Source organism: Eumetopias jubatus, unplaced genomic scaffold (genome assembly GCF_037043125.1).
Source record: "Eumetopias jubatus isolate StellerSeaLion01/CBP00866 unplaced genomic scaffold, mEumJub1_p1.0 scaffold_3, whole genome shotgun sequence".
In the NCBI taxonomy this organism is placed as follows: domain Eukaryota; kingdom Metazoa; phylum Chordata; class Mammalia; order Carnivora; family Otariidae; genus Eumetopias; species Eumetopias jubatus.
Genome location: NW_028274809.1, coordinates 72061554 through 72087372, shown reverse-complemented (window position 1 = coordinate 72087372; position 25819 = coordinate 72061554). Strand labels below are relative to the sequence as shown.

Below are 25819 nucleotides of genomic sequence, written 5' to 3'. Positions count from 1 at the left end.
GGTCAGATAAACTGATGGGAGAAGCTCCTTCCAGTGGAGTGTGCACAAATTCAGGATAACTGGATAATAAGATTTTGTGATTGTGAGAGTTTTTAAGGTTATTCAGGTGTGGACATGAAAGTATTATGAAATGCAGCATTTTCCTCACTAGTATCTCATTGCCTGATGTCACATGAATTTAACTGTGTTTTCTGGCATTCCTTGGGAATGAAAATATATAGGAATTTTCCTTGTAACTTATAAACTGCTATAAATGTTGGCTAATTGCTTGATTTGGAGGAAATCGCTCATCTGTGTTCATTGCAGCCTAGTTAAATCTGTCAACAAATACTGAGAACAGAGTGTGTGCGAAGCCTGTGTTCTGGCTTCTGTTTGTATTAAAGAATAAACATAGTCCTTGCCCTCAGCTCACAGATTCAACTTGGAATTATGTAAATAGGCAGTATGGCACTCCAGAAGAGGAAAATTTTCATCCTAGTGTTATTCTGTGATTTCACACAAGGTAGTCATGGTTATGATGCTGCTATTGTGATAGCAAGCCAAAACAGATTTCGTCTTGCTTTGAAATCCTCCCTGTTTTACCTAGGGTGATCTTTGTTATATTTTATCTACCACTGTAGTCACTGTGCAGAATTCTAACACATAACATGGAGAAGTTGTGCCTGTCCTCAAAGACTCTATGTGGTAAATGAGAAATCCAGAAAGGGAAAGTAAGTTTGGTACTTTATGTAACTTCTGGGCCTTTTAAAAGGAAGAACTTATGGTATCTGGGAAACTTGGATGTTGAATGGCAGTAGAAAAATAAGGAAATCTAGGTGCCTTCAGGTCATTGGTCTTCTAAGGTTAATGTCCTATACTCTTATTTTCTTTTAAATGAAAATGATAGGAAGTTTTCTCCCTTTAGAGAATTTCAGACGCCGGTCTGGAGGCTGGTCTTTTCTCTCTTCCTCAAAAGTATATAATTTAAAGAAATGACAGCTGAAGTGACTTTTGTACTTGTGTAGACTCATTTGAAGTTTCTCCAGGTCACAGTTTGAATAGGTCTTAGAATATAAATTTAAGCTTTTCCCCTTCACTTGCTATTTATGGAGGAAAGCAGGAACTGGAAAGAAAAATTATAGTGGCTATCAGATAGCCTCTTTCACTTGACTCAAGACCACTGACGTGGAAGGTAAGAGGATCCTGAAGACAGCTGAGCTCCCCAAAGTAGGCATCCAAGATGTCTGGCATGAGATGCCTGAGTCAGTGTGTCTTAGTCCTTGTCCTGTGGGATGTGTCTTCCCAGTGGCACAGCAGATCTGCTGTTGGTTGGAGATGACCAGGGTGATGGATCACGGGCAGCCTCACCGCCATGGTGGGGCCCGAGCTAGTCTGTGATCCAGAGAAGTGTGGGGCTCCTGGACAACTCACCAAGGGACCGTGGCCAGGCTCTGTTGGCATGTTTTATTTTTATTTTTTTTTTAAGTATGTAGTCTTTGTGAAATGACAAATCCTGAAGGTAGGTTGATTGACTTTTTGGCAAAGAAAATATCTGTGCTTAGCAGGTATCTATTATTGAATTTTGTCCACCATTTTTTACACAGCATTTTGCAGTGTTTTAAGCATGACCGTCAAGAGAAATTTGTGTTTCCGTAGTTACTTATAGAAGCGCACTGTGGTCCTCTCCCCAGATTCCGTGGTTGCCTTTCAGGTGAAACCCAGATCTTTGCACCACGGTTCACTGAGGTAGCATTTTAAAGAAGAATTAGGCTGTAAGCCATGCCCCTTTTGTGTGTAGAGACTTGTTGATAAGGTGATTTAACCCTATCAGACTTCACTATAGCTTTCTCCAGATTCTGCTTAAAGACACTGTCCTCCTGGTATCTCTAGGGTGGGTTGATTTGTTGATTTTTGTTTGTTCGTTTGTTTGATAGCTGTTGCCCAAAGCTTTCATTTTCTGAGAGGAGAGGCAGAGCAGTGGGAGGAGGAGGACCGGAGTCTGCAGATTTGGATTTGGGCCCTGCTATTAATTAGCTGGGTGACCCCTGGGCAGTCAGCCTTCCAGTGTCTCTGTTTCTTCATCAGGGAAACAAAGGACTTGGAAAAATAAATACAGCCCTGGACCAAATGATGAGAAAGTCACTGTGTGGGCTAATGTTGTGTGACTCAGAATGGCAGTGCTTAGGGACTCTTCCCTCTCTCTGCCCTCACAGAGGCTCTGCTTCACTATGGGGTCGAGCAGTTGTGTGGGGTGCTACACCAAGGCCATTTCGAGCATTCACGCTCAATAGGTAGGTGGGACCCTCCTCTACACACGAGTTTCTCCCTCTTAGCCCCTCTCCCTCTCTTCTTCCGGGAGCAACCTGCTTGCCTTCCACCTTCCTGCCCTTAGTGCATTAACAAGGTTGTGATGGGTAACACAACCCACTCGGTTTTGTTACTGCTGGGAGTTGTCCAGCCATCTCATCTGAGTTACTGGAGGAAAAAGAGAGCTGTAGGAGACTCTGTGATGAAATAATGGTCCTTTTGTCTGTCTCTTACTATAGGGACGGTTTTAGGTTTCATCTTAGGCCTGGGCCATTGTGTTGTTTTTCCATGCTCAGTACAACCCTGTTTAAAAATGCAGCTTATCATTTTAAGGCTTCAGCTGTAGTGGCACAGACTGTTCTACTTTCCTCCCCATGCCCCCCCAAAAAGTCCTAACCATATGTAGTAAAAACCCACTGTCGTGTATGCTGTTTGATCGGGGCTCCTGACATCAGCTTTAAAATGTGTTTCTGTTGTATTTATTTTGCAAATGCTTATAAGGTATGTTTTAATCTGATAAACTTCCAAATGTTTTCCTTGCGGTTATATAATCAGTAGCATCTGCAAAACAAGCTTTCTTCTTAACCATTATCTTGTTGATTCTCCATTCTCATGTTTTCTTTTGATGAGCTGGGGTTAGGAGATCTGAATTCCTGTGCCAGACATCTTACAGTAATGTGCCCAGATTTAGCCTTGTAACCTTAATTCAATGTGGAATGCTGAGAATGCCCTGGTGTGTGTGTGTGTGTGTGTGTGTGTGTGTGTGTGTGTGTGTGTGTGTGTGTGTGTGTGTGTGTGTAACTTTTATAACAATAGAGTGAACTTCTGATCACTTCATTAAAAGTTATAAAACACTCCTATGTCTTTAACATTTAGTTCCCCGTCTTAGTTTCTTCACAGAAAATTACTGTAAGACTCAGGGTACCTTTACATTTTCCTAAGCAATCTCTTAGAGCCCAAGTTACTTTTTATGTCAGTATGTAAATTATATTCCAGCTCACAACCCCTAATTCCTCTTCCCTCCCCTCCTTTTCTCTTTAGAAGCAAAGCGTGTGGAAAATGTTAAAAGCTGTGCTGAAGAAGAGCCGTGAGGGAGGAAAGGGAAGCAGGAGAGAAACAGGTATGTACAAGCAGGTGTCTGTAGGGCCGTCGCACCTGTGCACTCCAGGCTGGGTGGACACCATTGCATTGGGAATGGGTCCAAGGAGTGTTCTGGGTTAGGATGCACATAATACTGGAAGCTCTGAGAAACTAAATGTATTTCTGAGCTTTTTTTTTTTCTTTTTAAGATTTTACTTATTTTAGAGAGAGACTGTGAGAGTGAGATAGAGCACGAGTGGGGTGAGGGGCAGAGGGAGAAGCAGAGTCCCTGCTGAGCGGGGAGCACAATGTGGGACTCTATCGAAGGATTCTGGGAGCATGACCTGAGCTGAAGGCAGACACCCAACTGACTGAGCCACCCAGGTGCCCCTATTTCTGAGCTTTCTTGTGGGTAGTGACTTTAAAAATTGAGTTTGGGTTACGAACCAAATCCTTCCCCAGAAGACTTGTAAGGTTCATAATTTTAACAGATCATTCAGATCCAGAGGCAGTCAGAGTTATAGACATGGAGGGATAGCAGGTGTGTCCAGGAATTTGGTTTCTAGAAAGCCCTTTCTCTTTTCCCACACGTGATTGCATTTTATATGTTTGACCAACTGCTGGCTGACTGGTCCTCATCTTTTGAGTATCAAATTTTCCGCCTAACAGGTGTAGCCTCACTCAGTGCCAGACTGCTAGTTTTCATTATGATGAGAGCTACTTCATTTGGCTTGGATTTCATTCCTGTTTATAGACTTCTGGTGCTTATGTGGTCATTGTGACTTTTCATTGCATTCCATGTGATAAACTCTTCTAATGTTATTTTTTTTTTTTCTTCTAATGTTATTTTGGTGACCACTTCGTGGCCTATTTTTCTAGAAAAATTACATATTGTTTACCATTATTATACAATAAAAATCTGTTAGCATGGATTAATTTCCCCAAAATGTGCTATTTTACTCTGCAAACTTACGATAATCCAGAGTTGGAAAGTGGCTGGTTTTCTGAGTTACTGTATATTGAATAACACTTCAGTTTTGATTTCTATTAAAGTATAAATCCACTTATTACTAAAACATCACTGAATTATAGTTAATTCTTCATTTGAAAAGCCCTTGTAATACCTTTTATTACATATTATGTGTGTATATAATTACATAATGTATGTAATGTTATGACAATGTTAATATCTGTTGTTTCTGTACTTACGTCATAGAATAAGAGGGCTTAAACTTTTTGGTTATATGGAACTTAGACAAATTTTCTGTTAAATCTTAAACCAAAAAGTCTGCAAATGGCAAACTTACGTTAAAAGTAGAGTCTTTATTGTAAAGTTACTGTTAAGATCCATCAGAAGCTTCTTATTAATCCCTGCATAAGCTGATACAAAGAAAAGAATTCAGTTTTTAACGATAGAAACAAGAGACCATAGTCAGCTTTTAACCTTAAGAAACCAACCCCTACCTTTGAATAATTAATTAGAATTGTTACTATGGAGAATTTTCAGTTCACACAATTTCTGTCCAGGAGGACAGTTACCCTCTGCTGGGTCAAGGCCAAAATATCCTTCTCTTTATTTTTCTGAAAGCGGTTTAAAAAAATTCCCGCCCCCCACCCCCCCCACCCCCAGTTTTGGCACATCTGACGTTCATCCTAGGGACTTTGTTACTTGCTTCTTTAGATGTCTTTGTAATCTCCAGCATAAAGTTAGGTCCTAAGCTGTGTGTCTGTCTGGAGCTGCCCAACCAGTGGCCTGGGTCTCCAAGCCAAAACTCCCTACTTAGTAATGGAGTCTTTCACAACAGACCCACCATCCTCTTTGACCAGTGCCAGTGAAATAACAAACAGTACAGTAATGATTTGGGCACCCTGCCTTTCAGAATGGCCAGACAGTGAACATAGTTTGCACTTGTAACTTTTCCCATTTTAGAACATGTGATTTGGGGTTTATTCCCCTCTCTGGTCTTTAAGAGCAACTACTGTTTTTTCTGAATCATTTCTTCATAATAATTCCCACACTTTTCACTAATGCAAACCAACTTGAAAAAGGAATGGGAACATTTCTCATAAAACATCTGTATGGTATGTGCCTTTTTTCTCTTAACTAGAACCTGGTTGTGTTAGTTGGGGAACAAAGCAGATGGAATTTTAAATCTTGATGAAGTTATGTCACAAGATGATGGGGAAAATACTTGGAATTTGACCATTCATATGTTGAGCTCTGTGCCAACTCTCATTATATAAGTAGATCATAGCTAAGTTTCTCTGTAAATTAAAGCTGGCTAATCTACGGAGACTGCCCTGAAACTTGAGTAATAATATCTCCTGCAATATGGAAAAATTTTGCTCTACTGTTTCCAATTAAAACCAATCTTTGTTGCAAAGACAAAGGAAAATTCATTTTTATGTACTTGAACTAACAATTATAGAAATTTAGGAAATATTTGTGTCTAAAATACTGAGCTCAGCATTTTACATATCCTTTGTAGATTGTTTTTACAATCTTGAACCTCCCCCCCTTTTTTTTTATTGAATTGGCTTTGAGAATTTAGAAAACATAATCATTGAGTTAAATTTAGTATTCAAAAGAAAACAAACATTTTTCAGAAATATTGAAAAGTTGTTACACCTTCAGTTCCTATCCCTAAAAGAAAATGTCCCATGTATCTACTTTAAATTACTGGCAAAATTTTAGCAGGTATTGAAATTTAAGTTACATGTATATAAGGGTATTTGAGATATATATAGTATTAAACTATTGAACCCTGAGTGAACTCTAAAAATAGCAAAAAAATTTTTTCTTAACCTAGGAAATGCTTACAGCTAAGCAAAACGTGTTTTCTGAAAGCTGTAGAATTGTGTCAAATACAATATTAAAAACTTGAAAATGTTTTTGAGGAAAGTACATTTGCCTTGTTCCACTATCCATCAGTGCAAATGAGCACTGTGTTTCTCTTGACCTTGAGTTAGGCCTGAGGCAGCAAAAAATCAATATTAAACCACAGTGTGGGGAGAGCTAGATGAGGGCGTGTGTGTGTGTGTATATGTATATATATTTATTTATATATATATATTCTTTCCTCTCCCTGCTCTTATGTTAGGACCTTGATCTTAAGCAAATGTGGTATTTATTTGAGGCTCTCCAGAGAGGAGAGACCATGTCTTTTTATTTTAAGTGACCTTTGCTATCAAAAAACTTTCATGTTGTTCTTATTAAACCTATTTAATTTAAAGATGAAATAATTACTGTAAGTATATTGAGAGTATTCTAATACAAATCTGGACCAAAATAAGAGTTTAGAGTTGATATAAGAGCAGTGTAGGGAATTAATATCTTTTCTGTACAACAACACTATTTAGACAATGCATGGGGAAATGTCCCATTTTATAATAGAAACAAAAACTTTATTAACCAAAAAAAAAAGTGTGCAAACCTTACATTGAAGAGAAGAATAAAACTTTGCTGAAGCACTTAACAGAAGAACAATGTTCCCAAATGGGCAGATGCAGTATTTTAAACTGACTCTCTCTTACAGAATTACCTATGCATTCCATTTAATCCCTAATGCAATCCCAACTATTTTATTTTTAAAGACCTTGTTCTTTTAGAGCAGTTTGAAGTTCACAGAAAAACTGAGCGGCAGAGATTTCCCATGTAGCCTCTGTCCCCACTCATACGTAGTCTCCCCCAGGATCAGCAACCCCCACCAGAGTAGTACGTTTGTTACAACTGATGAACCCACACTGACACATCATAATCACCCAAATTCCGCAGTTTATGTCAGGGTTCATTCTTGGTATGGTACATTCTATGGGTTTGGACAAATATGTAATGATCTGTATCTGTATCATACGCCATATTTTCACTGCCCAGAAAAATCCTTTTTTTTTTTTTTTTAACTTGACATAACCAGTTGATCTAAAAATTCATCTGGAAGAGAAAATGCTTAAGAAGAGCCAAGGAAAAACTGAAAGTGTGGGGCAAGTGTTTCTAAATGGCTGAACCTGGTTCCCATGCCTGGCTTCTAGCTGCAAGAGAGGCTGGACAAATATGTATTTTGACTTCTTAGCTTCTGTTGGGTAAAGTGGACTTCACCTCCCACCAAGGCATGTGCTGTGGAGGATTCTTCTGTCATCGACATTGGCAGGTCCCCTCTACTACAAAATCCAAGCACAGATATTTAGTATAGCTCGTTAGAATAGCTACTGTGTCCACATAGTAAATGATTTGGCTAGTTTTTTGGACTTTTTTTTTTTTCCTATTGGTCTCCAAGAAATAAATACTGATTTTACCCAACATCTTTAGTATAATTATAGCTCACAGCTGATAACAGTTTTGTTTTTTTTCTTTTAATCCCAGAGATACTGGCATCATTCTGGAAGCATTAGGCAAGCAAGACCCATTGCCCTCTGAGAGAGGGGTGGTCCCTCTCCCTCTGTATGCATTCCTTCTCCTGTCCTCTGCCAGTCTTGAAACCATAGCCTTTTGCCCTATCCAACTTTTCTAGTTGCTCTGTTTTGGTGTGGAGGTAGCTCCATGTTGAGTCAGAAGAACAAAGTTTGGTGAACTTTTAATTGTGGTACTGCCTCAATTAAAATATAGACTGATGGGACACCTGGGTGGCTCAGTCATTAACTGTCTGCCTTCGGCTCGGGTCATGATCCCAGGGTCCTGGGATCGAGCTCTGCATCAGGCTCCCTGCTCGGCTGGGAGTCTGCTTCTCCCTCTCCCTCTCCCCCTGCTTGTGTTCGCTCTCTCACTGTGTCTCTCTCTGTCAAATAAAATCTTTAAAAAAAATATATGTATAGACTGATGAAGGAAGGGTTGCTTAATATGCCAAAATAATTGTTTATTAGTCTTTCAGTTTAATTATTTGTGTTCTTTTTTTTTCAGCAGGGGGGCTTAGTTTGAAGTAATTTACTTTAAAAAAAAATTTTTTTTGACCTTCACCTTTTCATCGTAAAAACCCAGCTGGTTGGCTAAGTGCACTTAAAATGGTGTTAATTAAGACATTGGATAGTCTCTAAACTTGAGTGTGTACTGAATTAATGTTAGCTTTGCATCTAATCCTTCACTTTGAATTTGTAGTAAAAGGAAGCTGTTTGCCTCTAAAGTTTAAAAGCCATTGATGTGATTGTTAAATGTGGTATTTTAAGCCATTCCAGGCTGCAGTCTGGTTTTCAGTGGTACCTTCTAAAAATGCCTCAATACAAACGATGCTTTGTTTTATCCGGAAAATATGAAGCTGCTTTTGATTATTCTGTGCTGCATTGCCCATTTTCTGTGGTTGTGGACTATTATTTAGGAATTTAGTGCAGTGACTGTCTTGCTGAGCTGTGGATATTTGGTATCTTCTTGTTAACAGACTCTAAAAATGTTTCCCAAGCAACAAAACAGGCAGAAATAATTCAGTCTAACGTATTGTATTTCGCTTTACCGGGGCACTTAAGCAAATTCTGTAAAATATTGGGGCAGGATATAAACAGAATAGAGGCCAAGCTGGTTTTTGGTAGAATCAGGAACGCTGTTCCCTCTGGTTAGCTTGGTTCCTTCACCAGTTTCTCTTTGTTGTCTCTTAGACCTGTCTCAAAGTCTAGAAAAAGCAGACTTTGGAATTAGAAGTCACAGACTCAAATCCCAGCTTGATCGCCTCCCAGTTTACATGAATTTGGACAAGTTCCTTAACTTGACTAAGCTGCCTTACGAGGATGTCATCAGGGCTAAATAAGAACCTTTTTGCAGAAGTGTCTCACTCGACACCTGGCTTCTGCTTGATACTCTGCAGACCTTTCCTTTCCTGAGAAAACTGTGTGGTGCCTTGAACAAACAAAACCATTGTAAGACTTCTTGTTCTTTCCCAGTTGAAGAAAAGGCAGGACTGCTCCCAGGCAGAGGAGTGATGTTCTGAAAGCTTCTTTCCATGACTTCCCATCTTCAAATACAGATTCTGCCATCATCCTTGCATACTGAAGTCTTTTGTGCCATCTTGACCCTTTTCCTCATAACAAAACTGTGAAAGCTGAGTCCTTGGTCTCTTGTATGGTGGTTTATACTTAGGTAAAATAAATGGATTTCCCATCAGCCTATATCAAGTACTGGCATTTTATCCTTTTTCTTTTATGAAGTTAAACCAAAAGACTTTCTCCCTTGCTAAAGAGATTTTGGGAGTCAGTAAGCAGCTTTAAGAATAGATTTCTAAGTACAGTGGATAGAGTTTTTGGGATGTTTCAACACATCCTTAATGAAGGTCTTCCTATGTAGAAGACTCTGCCTTCCATCCTCTTTGTAGCTTTCGCATATGTTTTAGGGAAATAGAAAGGATGAAAGAGAGAAGGAAGAGAACAGATACTTAGCATTTGTCATGTGTCAGGCGTCTACACGTCATGCTGGTTCATCCTGAACAGCCTGTTTCCTGTGAAGGGCATAATTAGAGAAAGCTCGGACAGAGAAGGTGAAATCAAGATACCTCCTGGATTTTCTGGTTTCTGGCTAATAACCACCCCCCCACCCCGTCCCCAGGAAGTCACAGCCTATCTGAATCATCATAAAGTTTGTAGCCGAATTCTCAAATAACAGAATTTATTTGGGTTCCTCTTTGTATGTGCAGTTGTCCCCTGAACAATGCAGAGGTTACGGATTCCAGCCCCCAGATAGTTGAAAATCTACATATAACTTTTGACTCCCCAGAATGTAAACTAATAACCTGTTGGACTGGAAGCCTTACTGATAAAAAAAAACAATCTATTAACACATATTTTGTGTTATTTACTGTATTATAATCTAGGAAAAAAGTTTGCTAAGAAAATCTGGAGAAGAGAAAATACATTTACAACACTGACTGTATTTGTTGGGGGGAAAAAGCCATGTAGAAGTGGACCCGTGTAGTTCAAACCCGTTCTGTTCAAGGGTCAACTGTATATGTGTAAATGCAGTAGGAAACTTAATAGGGAACATAAAATAACAGTTCAGAGTCTCATTTTTTTGGATCAAATCTAATTTTATATAGATATTTAAAAAAAAATTAAAGCTGGGGCGCCTGGGTGGCTCAGTTGTTAGGCGTCTGCCTTTGGCTCAGGTCATGATCTCAGAGTCCTGGGATCAAGCCCCACATCAGGCTCTCTGCTCAGTGGGAAGCCTGCTTCTCCCTCTCCCACTCCCCCTGCTTGGGTTCCCTCTCTCGCTATGTCTGTCTCTGTCAAATAAATAAATCTTTAAAAAAAAAATTTAAGCTGCTTTTCTGTAAAATAACCCAAAAACAATGGTCTTATTTTCTATATACCTAATTTTCAAAGAGGCTTGTCATGTGTAGTTTCTTAATTCCCATAAAAACTCTGTATCTGAATTTTCATGTGACCATTTGCTTTTTTTAAATTATATATACACGTGTGTGTGTGTGTGTGTGTGTGTATTTTTTTTTTTTTTTTGAAAGAGATTGAGAGCAAGTGGGGGTGGCCAGGGAGAGGGAGAGAAAATCTTAAGTAGGCCTCACAGCCTACAGAGCCAGACATGGGGCTCGATTTCACGGCACTGATAACATGACCTGAGCTGAAATCAAGAGTTGGTTGCTTAACTGACTAAGCCACCCAGAAGCTCCCCCATTTGCATTTTCTAGGAGGAGAATTCCAAGGTTTTATTTCTATTCTACAGAAATATAGAAAACTTGATTTCCTATAATCTGTTGGCAAATGTAGTTTGTAGTGGGGAGGTAGGCTACTAAAGATTTGACCTAGATTGACTTTTTTTTTTTCTGTGAAGGATGATCTAAACTTACTGTTTGTCTTAAGAGGATGAGGCTTTGACCTTGAGTTGTCCTGCAGCTGATGGGTGGCCACCAAGGCTAACCTACTGGGTGGCATTTGCCTTGGTGTGGAGCCTCAAATTGAGAAACCTTTATTTATATCTGAAATCATGGAGTTGGAAAGTAGAGTCTGTGTGTCTCCACTGTCTGGTGAAGACTCTTTCTGGCTTGTAGTTACCTGCTTCCTGTATCCTCAAATGGCAAGAGAGACAGAACTCTGTGGTACTTCTTCTGACAAGGACACTAATCCCATCATGAGGGCCCCACCCTCCTGAGCTCAGTTAAAACTAATGATCTTCCAGGGTCCCCATCTCCAAATATCATCACATGGGGGTTTAAGGCTTCAATATACAAATTTTCAGGAGACACAGTTCAGCCTGTAGCACTTGTCTCTTTTCTGATTATAAATGTAATACTGTATTTCACTGACTATAAAGCATACCATATTTCATGTACCTCTAAGGAAGAAAGAGCTACTGTCAATTAACTGACATGATACTTTATTACTTAAAATGTTTGCCTTACTGAAGATTTCCTTTAGAGTTATTTTTATGTATCTCAATCTTTTCCATAAAACTGAAGGCAAAGAGGGGACCCTGGGTGGCACAGCTGGTTGGGCATCCAACTCTTGGTTTTGGCTTAGGTTGTGTATGATCTTTTGGTCATAGGATTGAGCCCCAAATTAGGCTCTGTGCTTGGCATGGGATCTGCTTGGGAGTCTCTCTCCCTCTCTCTCTGCCCCTCCCGCTTGTGTGCTTGTGTGCACATACTCTCTCTCTCAAATAAGTAAGTCTTAAAAAAAAAAAAACAAAGAAAAAATCAAAACCAAAAAAAACTGAAGGAAAATATAAACAGGTTGGTTAAAGCGTTTCTAATTTATATTCAGAGCCTAATTGTCATTTTTTTTAAACCTAGTTGTCACTATCCATTTTTCTCCACACTACGTTTCTACCATCCTTTCATGATCTCAAAAGGAGATTTTAATGGAAAGCTTTCAGATATAATCCAGGGTTCTTTTTCCTTCCACAGCTGACCTTAAGTGATCTGTTGACTGAAACCTGGAAAGGGCTAAAATTGTCATTCTACCAGACATGACAATCCAGGTTTGCGGTCAGTGGGTATGATGTTAAGATCACTGCCTGGGTGATGCTGATTTTTAAGATGCCATCAACTATTACATACATTTCGGTTTTAGAGAAGTTAAAGTGAGAATAAATATGGGTGTTTGAATCTGTGCCTGATATAGTATGTGCTCATTGTAAAAAATTTGGAGAATACTAATGAGACTATAAAAAGCCCCAGGATATTCTTTGTCTTTTGCTTATCCTTTTCAATGTCATTAGTCTTTGATAAATGCCTAATATTTTATTGTACTCCTATACCATGATTTTGTTTGGGTACATGCTTTTCTCATTCATTTAAAAAAACAAGCCTCTGGAAAATAGGTATCCGTGTAGAAATCTCTGATTATTTTAGTAGAATGTTTCTAGGCAAGGAATTAATAATGAAAAGAAACATTTTCAGAAGCCTGTGGTATCTCTTGCCAAATTCTTTTCCAGAAGTATTGTATTGATTGTCACCTGTGGAAGCAGTATGTGATTGTGCCTGCTTACATGACTCTTACTAGTATTGGGTATTTGTAGATTTTAATAATCTTTGCTGATTTTATAAGTTAAAACATGTATATGTTTTAAATTAGCATTTCTTTGAGATTGTTAGACCTCTTAAATATTCAGTACCCGTTTATATTTTCTCCTCACTATCTTTTTATGACCTTATACAATTGACTCCTGAACAACATGGGGGTTAGAGGCACCTACCCGCCTCCTCCCTCCCCATCCACACTCAAAAATTCGAGTATAACTTTTGACTCTCCAGACCTTAATAGCCTATTGTTTGTTGACCAGAAGTTTTCCCAATAATGTAAATAGTTGATTGACACATTTTCTATATTTATTATATACTGTATTCTTACAAAAGAGTAAGCTAGAGAAAAATGTTAAGAAAATAATAAAGAGAAAATACATTTACAATATTGTACTGTATTTACTGAAAAAGATAAGCGTCTTTGTGGTCCTGTGTAGTTTAAACCCATGTTGTTCAAGGGTCAGCTGTACATTTTTTCTGTTGGGAGTGTGAGAGGCTTTTCCGTCTGGGTCTTCCCTTTTTCTAGTATGGCCCCTGGTGTATAGTAGTAGGATTTCCTTATACCAGGTTTGTGTTGAGTCTGGAGATATTGCTGGTCTGATTGGCTTCTGTTTAAGAAATTTATAGTGAAACCAAAATAAAGGCATAAAACCAACTCAAAATGAGTCATCAGGTTTTCTACAGTACTTGATAACTTTCTCTCTGCACAGTCCAAAAGTCTCAGTACCTTCTGATACCTGGATGTGCTAGAAGCCTGTCTCCCAGTGAGTTGCTACCAGCAGGCTGGGATGGTTCCAGATAGTTAAGCATCTCTTTAAGAAATTGCTGTATTCTTTTTTTTTTTTTTTTTGAGAGAGTGCGTGCACAAGCAGGGGCAACAGGTACAGGGAGAAAAATGCTCCCCGCTGAGCAAGGAGCCCTACATGGGACTCAATTCCAGGACCCTGGGATTATGACCCGAACCAAAGGCAGACGCCTAACCAACTGAGTCACCCAGGTGCCCCAAACTGCTGTATTGTTAAGTGTAAAAATTTTTATCCATGGTTCATAATCTTAGATTTTTAGATGCAGGGATTCTTTTTCAAACTAAGGTAAAGTAATGAAATTAAAGGTTTTAGAACCAGAGGAGTCTTAGAAATTGAATTCATTGTCTTTTTTTTTTTTTTTTTTAAGATTTTATTTATCTGAGAGAGAGAGACAGAGCCTGAGCTGAGGGGAGAGGAACAGAGGAAGAGGGAGAAGCAGGCTCCCCACTGAGCAAGAAGCCTGACAACGGTCTCCCAATCCCAGGACCCTGTGATCATGACCTGAGCCAAAACCAAGAGCTGGACGCTTAACCAACTGAGCCACCCAGGCACCCCAGTGTCTTCTTTTTTGAGGAATATTTGGAAAAGAGGCATTGAGCAACTGCCCAACATTATATAGCTAAAGCAAACATAGGATCAAAGTGTAGTTTCTGACTCCAGACTAGATCAGTTTCTACTGTGTCTCTGGCTAGCTCCCTTATTTTTATTTCTAGCACTGAATAAATAGAAAGGAAAAGCTATCCCTGAGATAGAAGACAGTAGATTTCCTTTATAATTTCTTTCTCCAGGAATTTTGATTTCTACCCTGCCCCAACCCCAAAGGATTATTTGAGTTTCTTATATGGTCTTTATCAAGACTTAGTAACTGTGAATAGTATCTCTTCTTTTCCTATATCTTTTTTCCCCCCTAAAGATTTTATTATTTGAGAGAGTGAGGGAAAGAGAGAGAGAGAGAACACGAGCTGGGTGAGAGGCAGAGGGAGAAGCAGACTACCTGCTGAGCAGGGAGCCTGATGCGAGGCTCAACCCTGGGACTCCAGGATCATGACCTGAGCCGAAGGCAGACGCCCAACCGACTGAGCCACCCAGACGCCCCCTTTTTCTGTATCTTAAGGACCATTTCTGCTTGGTGTCTTTGAGACTGTTAAAAATCCATCCTATTTTGTTTTTGTAAAGCCATTTAAACAGCATAAATGTAAATAGTTAAATATACAATTATTAAAAAAAAGGGGGGGCGCCTGGGTGGCTCACTCGTTAAGCGTCTGCCTTCAGCTCAGGTCATGATCCCAGGGTCCTGGGATCGAGCCCCGCATCGGGCTCCCTGCTCAGCGGGAAGCCTGCTTCTCCTTCTCCTGCTCCCCCTGCTTGTGTTCCCTCTCTTGCTGTGTCTCTCTCTGTCAAATAAAAAAAAAAAAAAAAAAAGCTAGGGTGCCTGGGTGGCTGTCGGTTGGGCATCTGCCTTTGGCTCGGGTCATGATCCTGGAGTCCCAGGATTGAGTCCTGCATTGGGCTCCCTGCTCGGCAGGGAGTCTGCTTCTCCCTCTGCCCCTCACCCCACTTGTGCTCTCGCTCTCAAATAAATAAAATAAAATAAAAAAAAGCTATATAATAGTATTAAAAATAGACATATCCCTATTTCTTCTCTGCTTTGCTTTTTGCTCTCTAAAGGCAATTAACGTTTCTTATTTGATTTTCCAGATATTTTCTATGTATATATGTGCATATGTACACACATACGTAGATCCTTAAGAAAACCCACACAGACTTTACGGTGTTTTATTTGTAAATTTGTTGATTGCAGTTTTAGACATTTTTCATATTAGCACAAACTGATAGTTTTTTTTTTAAGTTGCTCAATATTACATTGGACAGATAGCCTATAACTTATTTCATTTTTCCCCTATTCATAGTTGGTTAACAAGTTTGTTCATTTATAATCTTCCTAGATTTTTGTCAAATTGCCCTTCAAAAAGGTGGCATTAAATTTATAATTCCATTTTCAGTATATGAGAATGTCTATTTACACACTTACCACCATGGGTTATAATCAAATTATTTCATCTTTGCAGTGTGATAGGCAAAAAATGTATCTCATTGTTTTAATTATGCAGTTCTTCAGAATGAATTCAAACACATTTTTATGTTTATTGGCCATTTGAAATCCTACTGCCTGGATCTGTAGCCTGGCTCCGTAGTTTACCAGCTGTGTGAAAATGAGCAAATTACTTAAACTTTCTGTGCCTCACGGGTCACTTATGAGGATTAAATGAGTTAATATTTATAAAGTGCTTAAATCCATGCTTGACACATAGTATATGTTATATAAGTATTTGTCATAGAGATTTAAATTTTTTTCTCAGTCCTGTCTGTATGCTTACCTATATATATATATATTTTTTTTGAGTTTAGTATCTGTTTTAATATTTTGGTAAGTGGTTAACCATTAATTGTTTACCAGCTAGAGTTCTAAGCAAGTCACACATGTCATGTTTAATTTTGATTTATAAAACCTAAAAAGATTCATGTATGTTTCATCCTTTATTTTTGGTAGGATTAAGTGAAGGATTTTGTTTTAATTCTGTACGTTCAGTGTTGAAAACTGAGAGGTTGCACATCATTTTTTCAGGGAGGTCAGCTCTCTTTCTTTCCCTGCTTTGAGAGTTTTGATGCTACTAATCTGATTAAACCTCTTAAAGCTACATCCTTCGCTCTAAGATTATGAAGATTAGAGATTCAGGAGTTCCCCCCTCCCCCCATCCATTAAATGGTTTCCATGGTTATTGGACTCCCCAAACAGTACTTCAGATCCCTTCTGATTTCGTGGAAGCAGCATCTCAAAGATGAATGAGTGCTCTGCTGGCTTGGCTTCAGGAAACTTGGGAGTTTCAGTTTAATGGAGCTGCTAGCTCTTTTTGAACAAGTGTTTTCATTTTTCTGAACTTCTGTTTTCTTGCCTATAAAATGAAGGTAATAGTCTGTCATACAGTAATGATAAAAGGTCAAATGAAATGAAGTTTTTTAAATTTTAAGTTCAAGCATGATAATATTGATTATGTGAGGAATTTGTTTCACTTTTACCACATGGTAACCTTGGTTTGGGGAAATGCCCATCAAGTGAGGAAATAAAATATACTCCTATAAATATTTAAATTTATATCAGGAATTTTTGATACCCAAATGTGAGGGAGGGGTGAGATCTCTTTGTCTTCCTCAGATGTAATAGAGAAGCTGGGAAGTGAATCCTCTGGGAGAAAATAGGGCAGCACTGATGAAAATTGCTCGTTGAGTATTTACTGTGTATCCGACAGTGTGCTAAATGCCTATAAACAGTTACCCCACATAATCAATAGCTTATTAGTAGAGGTTAGAGAGTTAGTTTAAGATTGTGCAGTTAGTGGCAGAGCCAAGATTTGAACCCAGTTTGTCTCCAAAGCCGGTGTCCTCTGTAGTGTAGCAGCCGAGTTTTGTAAGCTTCCGCCATCTGCAACATAGTATCTCTCTCTCAGGGTTGTTGGTTGTCCTGATGATCCCGTGAGTTACAGGGCTTAGAACAGTGCCTGGGCCACTGTAAGCATTTTACGTTTGTTCTTACTATGATTGATAGTATTTTCTGTGTCATTCTGACTCCCCACCCCCCCTTGACCCCTTTAGGCTTTAGTGAATGGGAGCGTCTTGGATAGTTTTGTTTCCTTGCCTATGTGGCAGACACAACCCTAGCCATTTCATCTGGTGCAGATGGAGGACAGCCGTGGTGATGGGTCTGGCCTTAGCAGAGTGCTGTGGGGACAGTTGCTGTCAACAGTCTGGGATGGCATGTGCTGGCTAGGACAGGGAAGGGGGAAAGGGTTTAAGTCCCAAACCCAAGGATCTGCCACCAGAAGCCTCTGTATCTGCCAAGACAAGGTGTGTGTGCACTCAAAGGTGTGGTGCCCGTATGATTCGGTGTTCACCTTGTCTTTATAATAATGGGCTTTAGTGTAGTTGTCTAGTGCATTGATTTCTAAACGTGGCTGCTTCCCTAGAATCATTTGTGAGTCAAATTCCCAACCGAACCTGAGGTGGGGCTCAAGCGTATGTGTTTGTAATGTAATGGTTAGCCAGGTTTAAGAGCCACTAGGATGCTGCTTGTTCCTAAGTCTGTGCAGGGCCAGCCCCAGCCAGCCATGGCAGAAGTACATGTATGTGATTTGAAAACTCTTGGGAGAAGGAGCTCCCCCATTATCTTGTCAGCCCTGTTCTTGGCAGCCATCTAAAGGTGAATTTGAAATACAGCTCTACAAGGAGATGAGTGACAAGGGTTCTATTCCAGAAATAACCAGGGACAGGATTTCATCAAAGCAATTTGTCAGTGTATTTTTACTTGGTTCTTGTGTTTATGTTGATTCCTCATCAACATTTGAGTATTTTCATGCTTCCAAGTTAGATACACAAGCAGTAATAGCTATTGAATATAATTTTGATGCTTAATTTACATGCAACTTTATAGAAATCGTTTGAGGACTGTATTTCCCAGAGCGATGCTCAGAGAATGAATGGAGTAACTCACATTCCATTTTATATTTGAGAAATCATGATTAGAGTGGAATGTTAATATGGTTAGCTGTGGTGAGACAATATTGACATTGTTGCTAAGATATTGTACCAGACATGTCATTGAGGCTGCTGTTTTGAAAACTGAGTGATGCTGCCTTGTTTTTTTTTTTTTCCCCCTCCTCATTTGTGGTGCTGGTGGTGCTGGTAGAGCAGGAATATAGCAAATAACAGATGCAGAAAATGTAGTTGTCTTGTTCTCTCTCTCCGCTCCCTGCCCCCCAGTACAGGCCTGGAAAGGATCTTGTTAAACAGCCCCATGTACACAATTGACTATTCTGCTTTTTTCTAGAATGTGTGCTGAATTGGTTATATAGCATTTTTAGCATGTTTTTTGTGGGGAAGAAACTTTCAGTGCTGCTTAGAAACTTGGAGATATTTTCCCTCCAAATGTTTATAGATCCCATTTTCCTTGTAAGGAGTTGAAATAAGATAAATGGTAGCAGCTCCCTCTTATCCTTCCTTTCTCTTGTAATGAGGCCTGTTGGCAACAGAATTGCTGATGGGACTGCCAGAGTTTGAATTTGAGTTGTTAGTGAGGGGGTGGTGTGCTGGTTATGGTATTGTTCTAAAAGTCTTTTTCTCTCCACTTATTTTTCCACCCCCAAAATGTCATCGTGTCCAATATGACAGAATGTTCCCAATGATTATCATTCAGGGAAACGTGACTTGCTAAATTATCTGTGGATGACAGTCAGAACTTCTTAAGCACCGAACAGCATTCCACGCTTGGTACGCACCTTGGTTCGGGGATCCACAGTGTACAAAAGCAGGCTAGTGTGAGGCCATGATGAAGAGTTCCAATGGTGGGGCAGACTGCCTGGGTTCAAATCCAGATCTACCACTTGCAGGCTGTGGGGGCCTAGGTAGCTTACTTAGTAGCCTCTCTAAGCATTAGTTTTCTCATCTATAGCCCAGGAACAGTGACAGCAAATGGGATAGGGTGAATAAGTAAGCTAATGTATGTAAAGTGCTTAGCAAGTTGTCTGGTACAGAAAGTAAGACTTTTACTACTAACTTAATCATCCTCATTTTTTAGACAGATAAACAGATAATATGATGAACATACATATATAGTTAGAATAGAGAACTCAATATAAATCCTGATGTGTTACTTGGTACTTGCTATAACATGAAATTCAAGAGTAAGCTCCAGCAGTCCTAGTGGGGCTCAGTGTGTAAATGGCTTTAGGAGTTGGAGAATCAGTGGGTAGTTGCAGTCCCCAGGGCCACCTCCTTGCAAGGTCCAGGGCACCATTCACATAGATGTGAGATGTGCAGCGTGGTGGTTCTAATGTCACACCCAAGATCTACAGAAAAAGGGGAGTTTTTTTATGTTGTAAGAAGTCATATTCAGGATGTTGTTTTTGAGAAAGGTTATTTACTTTTTTTTAAACGATTTATTTATTTGACAGAGACACGGTGAGAGAAGGAACACAAGAGGGGGTAGTGGGAGAAGGAGAAGTAGGCTCCCTGCGGAGCCCAAAGCTGGGCTCGATCCCAGGACCCGGGGATCATGACCTGAGCTGAAGGCAGACGCTTAACTGACTGAGCCACCCAGGCACCCCACGGTTATTTACTTTTAAAGATTTTACTTATTTGAGAGAGAGAGCATGAGCATGAGCAGGGGGAGGGACAGAGGGAGAAGCAAGGCTCCCTGCTGAGCAGGGAGCCCAATTTGGAACTCGATCCCAGGACCCCGGGATCATGACCTGAGCTGAAGACAGACACCTAACTGACTGAGCCACCTAGGCGCCCCAAGAAAGTTTAATGTTAAGAGAAGGATTGATGGGTTAGAGGTTGAAAGTTGTAAGCAGAGAAGTCAGAGTGTAGACAGAGCTGGTGGGTGTGGTTCCTTTGTATGTAGTATATAGTACTACATTACTACTTTGTATAGTAGTCATTGTAGTACTACAGACAAAGTACGTGGAGTAAGGAACTGGATCTTGAGCCACACAGTGACTGGTAGGAGGAAGCCAGTCCAGACCTTCACTGTGAGAACAATCAGTAAGGAAGACCATTCAGTGTTTCTAAGACCTAGGGAAAAGATGATGATGGACAGTTTGAGCTACATGGACAAGGGCAAGTTTGAGCCAGGTGGATGAGTAGGCACAGTTGGAGGTGCCCAGATAAAGGAAAGGTGAGGGGCTCCCTCATTATGAGAACGATAACTTGGCAGGTGTCCAGCAGGGGGCTTGCTGGGAAACCTCCTGAAGTAGAAAGAGATGGGTACAAATTTATGTTTCAAATGTTTAATGGAAAATTGTTTTCTTGTAAAATATTCTCATTATAAAAATGTCAGAACATATGTCAAACCAAAAATGTAAAAGGGAACAACCGTTGCTCCTTCCACCTCCTTAAGAATAACCATCAACTTTTTACCAAACCTCCTTCTAGCTTTTGGTTGTGCATATTTTCCTATTGTCATAGCATATACAAGATTGTGTATACTGGCTTAAATATTTCTTCCATACCTCTTTAAAAATGTTAATCATCTGGTAAGCTCAAATTTTCCTTTCTCGTAATTTCAGTTCTTTGGCAATGAAGATGGTTGTTGTGGTGTTCTGTGCCCTTCTGCTGCTTTAGGGGATGGGGGCGGGTGGTGTGGGAGAGCTTTTTCTGTGCAGCTTCACAACCATGCAAAAAATGTTAGCCATTGTTTGCAAATTATGGCACAGGGCACTATTGTTTTAAGAGGTTGCCAGATAAGGTAAGAGATTGTTTCTGCGCTATGGAGTGAAGGATATGGTTCAAAACCCACATTTCCTGAATGAGAAGGGAGTGGAAGCAGAAGAGGGACAGTTGAATGATGTGTTTGAAGGCTGGGCTGGGGCTATAGTTTATAGCCCTTTTTTTCCCCTTAATGATGTCTTCACTGTTGAATAGTTAATTTTGGTTCTTAAGTAACAACCCCCCCCCCCCCAAGAAGGATAAATGGGCTGGCTATTTTCTGAGCTTTTGAATATCCGAGAATGTTTTTTGGTTGATATTATAGAAAACTTGGTGTGGTTTTATAAGGTTTGGTCTTGCTGTTCCCTTCCTCAAGTTTTGTAGATGTTGCTTTTGACTTCTGGTTTTTAGTACTAGAGAGAAATGTTGTTGGTCAAATTGTGTGTGTCTCCCCCCCCGCCCCCACCAAAAGATGTTGAAGTTCTAACCCTCAATACCTGTGAAGGTGACCTTATTTGGAAGTAGGGTCTTCGTAGATGTAATTGAGGTAAAACGAGGTCATATTGGATTAGCAGAAGCCCTAATTTATTAGGACTGTTCTTAGAAGAAAAGCGCAGACATAGGGGACGATGCCATGTGATGACAGAGGCAGAGGTTAGAGTGATGTGTCTACAAGCCAAAGATAACAGGCAACACCAGAAACCAAGAAAGGCATGGATTAGATTCTCTCCTGGAGACTTCAGAGAGAGCCTGGCCCTGCTGGACACCTTAATTGTGGACTTAAAGCCTCCAGATATGGGACAGAATAAATTTCTGTTGTTTAGCCACCCAGTGTGTGGTACACTGTTAAGCAGCCTGAGGACCTAAGATAAACAGTCTGAGGGCAGTTGGGTTCTTGTTCCTTTGAATGTCTCTGTGGTTTTGCAGCCCATTCAACTTTTTTTTTTTTTTTTTTTTTACACTATATACTTACCTGGATGTTTATGGGTTAAGAAAAAATTATCAACTTAGTTTTGCCAGGAGGAGTCAAGGTATGTTCCCTTCAGGGACACAGCCTAGGGTATGGTGGGTCCTTTCTATCTGCATACTTTAATTTAAAAAAGATTTGTTTTTAGTTTTAAGATCATGTCCTCATTTTTTCTCAGAAACACCTTTTGTTTTTCCTATTTGTAATCTTACATCATTAAAATGTTTACCCTGCTCTTCTGCATCTGGGGAGACGTCTTCAAGCTTGTTCTTTATCACAGAATAGATTTTCTATAGTGTGAATTCTCTTTATGCCTGGAATGTGGATCATAATCTGGCAACTGCTTTTTAAATTCCTTGCTTTTCTTCCCTTATTTTTAATTTGAGTCTGGTGTATAGAGAAGAAAGAAACACAGTGCATGAAGGATCTAGAGGCCATGTTATCCTGGATTCCAAGGGTGTCCTGCACTTCACTGACTTCCCCCCCCCCCCTTTTTTCTTTTGAGTCTTCAAGAAGATACTCCCTTTCCTTCTCTCTCATAAGCTAGATGCTTCTTCATTCTCCCATTTTTGGGGGATGTTTGTGGGGGAGGCTTTTCATCGAAGAGGCACGATCTGGTCAGCCTGTTTGACCTACATGGATCTGTTGCCTTCTGCTGGTAGGTGTGGGGCAAAGACAGGAGTGGACGCCAGGGTACCTGGATCGTTCCCTGACCCCGTGGGCTAAGTGTACTTGGGCCCCCTGTTGTTATCCTTAACATTATTGGGAATTCTTTCCTTTTCTGGCACTCCCTTACCTTTCCATATGCTTTTTGCATTTATGAGTTTGTCTTTTACTTTGTAGTTACAAGTATCTTATGGGGGTCTTGGGAGACGTTTTGCTAGGAGTTTTACAGGAAACCAGAATTCATGCTTTTATCACCTTTAGCCTACCACCACCCCACTCTCTGCACTCCTGGCTGCTCCCCCTCTTCCTCGCACCCCTGTATTCCTTGGTCCTGTCCTGCCTCATTCCTGGCCCTTTCAGCCTCTGCTTTCCCCCCATCCTCGCTACCCCTCTGGCCTATCTTTCTTCCTGCCCTCTCTCTGGCAAGCCTCTGGATTATCCTGTGTGCGCTGCAACCACAGGCATGCCCACACTACCCCACCAGCAGTGGAGATGCCCTGGGCCTGGAAGAGAGTCAGAGTGCAGGATGGGTAGAGAAGAAATGGAGCATGTGTTTACACAGAGCCCATCGATGATGGGAGCAAGTGTGCCCCGTGAGACTGAGAATCCACCTCCTTTAGAACTGCGTTCCCTGACTGCATCCACTTCAGCCAATGGAAAATAAGCTCACCTCCTAGCAGTCAGCCCCACACACCTGCACTTTGAATGGTCTTTGTGGAATAGATCTTCATTTCACCCATTTGCCAAGTCAGGCCATGGTGGGTGGCCCATTTAGACTTAAGACCTTTGTATCTATACATGGCTCAGTCCTAGGGAATGCAAATTTAAAATATTTACAGGAAACATATGCACATAAAATGTCAACTATATAAAAGTGTATACCTTCCATCCATGTTCCTACTTGGTCCGTTCACTTTTCCAGAGGCAGCCACTGCTGCTGGTTCCTGTGTGTCCTTCTAGAGACCCTCCGCACGTGTATAGCTGTGTATGTTTACATATATTTATATACATAGGTATACATTGTATATACCCATGCATATACAGATAAGTACAATAAACACACACACACTCAAGGAATGTACCTTGTGTTTTAATCATCTGTATGATTATTCCCTCCAGTTTCTTTCCCTTTTCATCTCTGGAAGAGGAGCATAAACATTTGACTGCCTTCCTGCCTTGGTGGTTCTCAATCCTGGCTGCACCTGAGAAACACTTGGCGGAGAGAGTTGCCAGGGCCTGAGCCACACCCCAGAGCAGCTCTGACAGCCTCCCTGGGACAGGCTCAGGTTTCCCTGTGTGCCAGGATTGGGAACTGCGACTTCAGTTGTGTACGGGAGCGGTAGACCTGGCAGGTCTGCAGAATCTGAGTGGGGGGTGTTCCATGGGACTCGGGGACCTGAGTACCGACTATCCCTGACAAGGAAATGGGGAGTAACGGATTCCGTGCAGATTGAAGATGAACCCTACCAGCTTGCTTTGGACCACAAGCGGCCCGCCACTTCCTTCTTCATCTGTGCTGGGCAGAGTGGCCAAGATTCTCAGTTTGATGAGGCGGGAACAGCTCTCAGTGCCTCCACCCAGGGCGGAGAGAGCAGGTTCGAAGGCTGCAAGAGTTAAATGAATTTACAGTGCAAAGGAAGCTGAGAAGAAACTGTTTAAGATCTATCTCGGATCCACTTTGCTTGTATGGTGACAGCATAAGGTGTGACTAAAAGAAAATTAACGATCTGGGCCTGAGTGCCTCCCAAATGGAATGATCCGGAGTGCTGTGGAGCTAATTAACCAGCCGGCACGAAAAGTGAAAATAGATGAGGGAACAGGTTTCTTTTCATGGTGGCCTGGTACTGCGTATAGACCTACATATTCTATTTTTGGCATTCCCTATTAAGTATTCAAAATGACGTCATGTTGAAAGGCTTAGCTCAGTAGCCTTTTTTCAGGGGAGCAGGATGGATCCTGGATTGGACTGCCTGGGTTCAGACCCAGCTCATGCCGTTGACCAGCATCTGCGGGCAAGATACCTGGTGCTGTGTGGTGGTCTCGTCAGAGGAGTATGAAAACAACATCCAGTTCATGAGGTCGTTGTGAGGATAGGAGATAATGGGTATAAAGTGCTTTGAACCCTGTCCTAACACACAGTACTCCAAGGAAAGCATTTATTGTGTTGAAACACAACCCCCCTAGGGCTTGAGGGGTTGGGAATTTTTCTGAGGGCTTGTATTTTTTTTTTTTAAGATTTTATTTGAGAGAGCGTGAGCGCATGAGCAGGGGCAGGGATGGGGGGGGAAGGGAGAAGGAGAAGCAGACTCCCCGCTGAGCAGGGAGCACAGGATGCAGGGACTTGATCCCAGGACCCCGAGATCATGACCTGAGCTGAAGGCAGACGCTTAACGACTGAGCCACCCGGGCGCCCTGAGGTCTCGTATTTTTTAAGCTTAGAAACTCTTTCCTGGTGACCTGCCTTAAAGGAGAATTTTGACAAAAATAGAGGAAATGCCAGTCTCTTTCCCCATCACCTGTGTTAGGGTAAAGTACATTTGGTTCTATAACCACTGAGTATTGAGAATAAAACTGTGAGGATAGTATTTACTGATTTCCTTTTAGAATCCACTTGGTGGATTTTTGAAGACAAAAGGGTAAACTTGTCCTGTTGACCAGGCTTTTCTATACTGGGGTTTGGGTGGGGGGGGTGGGAGTTAGCTGCTTTGTTGCCTCTTGGCAGTATTGAGTCTTAGTCATGATTCTGAATAATGTTCTGGAAAATTGCTTTCTTGGATACATTTATCTTAACTCTCTTTGAAAATGTATATTAACAATCAGTAGCTCTGGCTGGTTACTTGGGGGAGATCCTGTAAGACATAAAACAGTGTAAAATGCTTTCATTTGCAGAGAGAGCCTTCCAGAGGCTCCCAAAATGATACTTGGATTGTGTGGGAGGAAATCTTTTCCAATTTTCTAGGTTTCTGTAAATATATATGAGTTATGTGGTTATAAAACCTTATGATGGAAAATATGTTTAAGAAACATTAATGTGCTCCCAGGCAGGGACTGCACAAAAGATGCCCTAACACATTTAATGCCCCAGTTAAATGTATTGCACAAGTCCCATTTTCTGGAACTGGATAAACAGAACATCTTTCTATTCTGAGCTTCTGTCCCCCTCCCCTCTCCACCTAGTCACTTCAATGGCACAATAAATGGAAATCTTATTTCCTGCATCTGCAGACCTATTTACCTGAATGTCTAAGCTCTCCCTTGCCTTTCTCAGGTCTGTTCTTTCTGAAATGCGATTTTGCTTTCATCTCCCT

The 25819-nt window shown here is 40.7% G+C and overlaps 1 protein-coding gene across 1 annotated transcript in view; it reads left to right on the top strand.

Annotated features, from left to right (window-relative positions):
- The window catches only part of TANC1 (tetratricopeptide repeat, ankyrin repeat and coiled-coil containing 1), a 173324-nt gene that overhangs the window by 19066 nt on the left and 128439 nt on the right, over positions 1-25819 (top strand). Inside the window, exon 2 of the mRNA XM_088021685.1 lies at positions 3328-3406. Within this exon, the coding sequence (XP_087877811.1) occupies positions 3346-3406 (61 nt within the window). The 5' untranslated portion in view covers positions 3328-3345. The remainder of the gene's footprint in view (positions 1-3327; positions 3407-25819) is intronic.